We start from the raw sequence: 4,699 nt of genomic DNA on the forward strand, positions 1-4,699 counted from the left end.
TACCAATTGGACTTGCAGAAAAAACATAAATGGAGATGGTGTCAAGAAGAAGAAAGAAGACAATGAGTCACAGTCTTTGTTGCAATGCTCACATCGAAATCACAAGAGATGCGTTTTTCCAAATGACTAGCACTGCGAGCTGGGAGGGGGGTGGCAGGGAGCAGGGGACAGGCCTTTTGCTTCTTGGTGAGACTCAGCCCTCTGGGTACCGCTCCTGTTATCAATAAGCTGCTAGTTTCATGTCTCTTCTTCTTCTTCTTCCAAGGAGAGAGACAGAGATTGTGAAGCACCACGGAAATGGCTGTTGCTGAGGCCATGTCCCCACTCGCTAACCTCACCTCCAGCAACCAGAGCAGCTGCAACGTGCACAACCACCACCTCTCTGCCAAAGTCACCTTCTCCCTCTTCTACACCGCTCTGCTGGTGTTTGGCTCCTGCGGGAACATCCTGGCCCTCTGCATCACCTTCCAGCGCAGGAAGAAGAAACTAAACTCCACCGACCTCTACCTGGTCAATCTGGCCCTATCTGATGCCCTCTTCACCCTGGCACTGCCAGGCAGGATCACCTACTACGCCCTGGAGTTTGATTGGCCCTTTGGGGATTGGTTCTGCCGGGCTACAGCTTTCATCTTCTACATGAACACCTATGTGGGCATCTATTTCATGACCTGTGTGAGTGTGGACCGCTACATTGCTGTGGTGCGCACCAGGCACCCTGGCAGGATCCGGAGGATAAGCCGTGCCAGGGGTGTCTGTGTCCTCATCTGGTTCGTGGTGTTCCTGCAGACGGCGCCGCTGCTTTTGCGGCCCATGACACGGCGTATGGGGGACAAGTTGACATGCATGGAGTACTTCAATTTCGAGGAGGTGCCCAAGCTGCCCTACCTGCTCTTGGGGGCCTGTGTGCTTGGCTTCTTTCTGCCTGTGGGCATCATCTTGGTGTGCTATGTGCGGATCAACCTCAAGCTCTGCCAGACGGCCAAGGAGAACCCACTGACAGTGAAGAACGGGCACCACCGCCGGGCCTTCACTGTCATCCTGGTAGTGCTGCTGGCTGTCCTGCTGTGCTTCAGCCCTTACCATCTCAACATCGTCCAGTTCATGGTCAGGAAGATCCTGTATCAGCCGTCCTGCCGTGAGCAGCAAGCCTTCAAGATGTCYCTGCAAGTCACTGTGGCATTCATGAACCTCAACTGCTGCATCGACCCCATCATCTACTTCTTTGCCTTCCGGGGCTACAAGCGGAGGCTGCTCCGCATCTTCAGGAACAGCGGCTCCATGGCAACCTCCTCCACTGCCAAGACCCCATCAGAGAGCAACAGCAACAGCCAGCCACCTGGCTCCGTGTCCGTCTAGTGGCACAACCCCCTCCCTTTTGCTCTGGGCTTCAGCTTATGGACCATCCCCTATGGCAGCAGCTGGAGCCCAGGTGCAGAGCAGGACCTGCACCTCTGACAGGCTTCATTGCCCTCCTGCCCAGAGCCAGGGGCTCTTGCCAAGCCAACTTTCCTCTCTGCCGGTGCAGATTTCTGCTCCCCAGGGGCACAGGGCCACTGGCCCTGCCCAGCTCTGCATGCCTGGCTCCACGCTTGGCACTGCTGGACCTGCTGTCCCCATGCTTGGCAGCGCAGGATGGGGCATGTTCTCATCCAGCCCCTGAGGAGGCAGCTCAGCCAACAGCACTGGGTGGCAAACACAGTGGGGGGGTTTCCCGGCACCACACCCTCCCACGCGTGTCCCACATCCCCTGGGGCCCGTGGCTGCTGGTAACCACAGGGCTGGCGCGGCTGTCCCTGAGTCCTTCCCCTTTACTGCTCCCCATAGTGCTGGGGCTGCATCCCTGCAGCTTGGTGCCGCCAGCACAGGGCGCACAAGCTCAAGGTAGTCCAGGAAAAGGCTGAGATGTTACTTCCATGCAGAAAAGATGGCTCTGCTGCCCAGAGCTCCCTCCTAGCACTTACAAACACTGACAGCTCTCTGCTCTGCCCCCACCCAGGGACAGTGTCCTGCCGTAGCACCCAGGCGTGGTACAGGGTGAGTGCGAAGCGGGGGGTGTGTGGGAGTTGCCAATACAGTACTTTGCAGAGGAAGATAAGCAAGGTAGTGAATTTGCACAGCTCCTGGGAGTGTCGCTGCCTGCGTTTGCTGTTTTGGCTGCTGCTCCTTCCCAAGGGTGCCCTTCCTCATAGCTTACGGCGCTGCGGTCTGGTGGCAACCTGCTGCTGGGGAGGGCGTGACGGGGCCCGCCTAGCTCACAGCTGCGGTGTAAGCCTGCAAAACTGCTTTATGCTCAGCCTGAGGTTTCTGTTACCAGCTCCCATTGCGGGCCCTGGGAAGATGCCTAGAGGAGTTGGGTTCACTGGCCAGCACTTTCCAGGGAAGCCTTCAAACAGGTCGTGCTCGTAACTTGAAACGAGTTGAGGACAGATGATTGGGGACTGAGCATGGCCGTACATGGCCTTGACTGACCTTTGCTTGAACTTGAGGAGCTGCAGCATGAGTCGGTGAGCAAATCAGTTCAAATGCCTTACTCAGGGCAGGTTACGTGCAACCAGAGAGAGGGGGAGGAGCCGCAAGGTCTGCTTCTTGTCCATGTTGGAAGCCAGGTGGTGAGGAGAAATTCAGCATGTCCAAGGACCTCTGCAACTCTTTCCCGACATCACCAAACTATGAGGCTTTCACTGACGAGAAACACGCATAGGATTTGGCAGTTCCTGGGATGCCTGTTTTATAGTTGAGGTTGGAAGGAACAGAGGGACACACACAGAAATTAAGAGGAGAAAAACCAGCTTTATTTTGCTTAAAAGTAAACTTAAAGATGTTTCATGAACTGACACTTTTAGTTAATATAAATCATTCTAGAATGTAATAACCATTTCTTTATTGCTAGAAGGTTAATAATACAGTCATGTGCAGCCCTTTATTGTTTAAATGCACATGAATTAGCTTCTGGATGATGATGGCTTTACCTACTGCTTAGGTAACTAACATCCTGAAGGCTGACTGGGAGGGATGCACAGAAWAACTTAGATGCCTTCAGGAGGTTAACCTCCCTTTAAGAGGTTATCTGAGCCCTACTCAAAGCCAGGCTAACTTCAGTGGACTGGACTGAAGAGAGCCTGTGTCCTCAAAAATGTGTTACAATGGACAAGGAAGAGCTGGTATGCAATACTTAAGAGTATCAATGGTCCACACACTGTAAAGGAGCCTGGCTAGACTGGTGGATACTGTGTAGTTATGGTGCACTGTTAGAAATTATCCAAGAAATGTTGGCTGGAAGGGACCTCTGCATTATCTAGTCCAATATCCTACTTCAAGCAGGACCATCACTGACACTATATTGGGTCAGCCATGGCTTTGTCTAGCTGAATCCTGAAAACCCATGAGGAAGGAGACTCCATCACCTCTCCAGGTGACCTGCTCCAGTGCTGCATCACCCTCCTGGTGAAAACATTTTTCCTAACATCCAGTCTGAATCCCCCAATCCATAGCTGGTGGCTGTTGCCCTGCTATGTCATCTGCTACTACCTAGAAGAGTTTGTCATCTTTGTAACCCAAGTTCCTATATGACTGTAATGGTCTAACATTACAGGGGCTGCTGGAAGAACAAAAGGAAGTATTACATAGCTATAGCTCTTAAACAAGCCTCCACATTAACACCGGAGCACAGTTCTACAGCTGTGGCCAATCTACCTTCCCAAGACCAAGGCATAGAGATGTTTTACTAGGCTGGGATCTACAGCAGAGGCAAAGACAAATCTATGAAGAAGCCTTTCTCAGAAGAAGAGAGTGTAAAAGTCTGGTTTGTTGGTTATTGGGCTATTTTTCTCCTAAGTATTCTCTTAACAAATATATCCCTGCCTTTCATTCTGTTGCCACCAGTGAGAGCCCTTGGAGAAGGAAAACTGAGCAGCAGTACACAGTTGTGCATTGTGACTTAAAATGAGACAAACACCACAATGGAGGAATCCAGCCTTGCTCCCCCGGACTCATGCCAGCCTGGGACCCTTTGCTTTTAAAAATATCTAGCTAGCAAGCAATTAGCGTAAGCAGAAAAAACACACAAGAAATAGGAAGCGAAGCAAAGTGATTTGTGCAGAACAGGTCAGAATTACCCAGGAAAAGAATTGTTTTATCGCCCGGACCAGCTTGCCCACTTGTGGATGTTCCCCATCGGTTGGTGCAGGAGCTTGAAAATGCAGCCCTGCGCTCAAATCATAAATTGAGCAAAGAGAACGCTGTACAGAGCAGTTGTATACTTTCGCTACATTTCATTCATCTAAACTACTCACAAAGCCTTTGCTTTAATCAGTTAGCACCTTAGCAAAGCAGCTAACCTGTGGAAAGCTGCATATTTCCTGCTATTCACTTTGCCTTGTGCATGAACTTTCTGAGAACATTTTTCATCCCTTTCCTTATCAGCTGCTATCAGTAACTGAATCGCTGCTGCTTTTGCTCCATTTCTGACATTTTTTTCAGTGCAAACGCATCTCGAATTACCATCGAGATCCTGCGATTAGATGTAGGATACCTGTACAGGAACGCATGCAGACATTCACGCAGAAGCAGCGATAACATCAGGGCAGCAGCAGCGATCGGAGCCTGCAGACAAAGCGCTATGGTGTACGCAGGCAGGGGAGGAAAGCGAGCGGCTTCGCTCCGCTGCGAGGTGCGCGCGACTCCTTCCCCCCCCCCCCCC

At 51.7% G+C, this 4,699-nt stretch overlaps 1 protein-coding gene across 1 annotated transcript; it reads left to right on the forward strand.

The window, feature by feature from the left end:
* The first annotated feature begins 275 nt into the window (after positions 1 to 275).
* On the forward strand, positions 276 to 4,684 carry LOC112962230 (G-protein coupled receptor 183-like). The gene has a single exon (XM_026058210.1). It carries the CDS (start codon positions 298 to 300, stop codon positions 1,354 to 1,356), a length of 1,059 nt encoding a protein of 352 aa, XP_025913995.1. The 5' UTR covers positions 276 to 297; the 3' UTR covers positions 1,357 to 4,684.
* The last annotated feature ends 15 nt before the right edge of the window (positions 4,685 to 4,699 follow it).

This window comes from Apteryx rowi, unplaced genomic scaffold (genome assembly GCF_003343035.1).
Source record: "Apteryx rowi isolate R43461 unplaced genomic scaffold, aptRow1 scaffold_144, whole genome shotgun sequence".
Taxonomy (NCBI): Eukaryota; Metazoa; Chordata; class Aves; order Apterygiformes; family Apterygidae; genus Apteryx; species Apteryx rowi.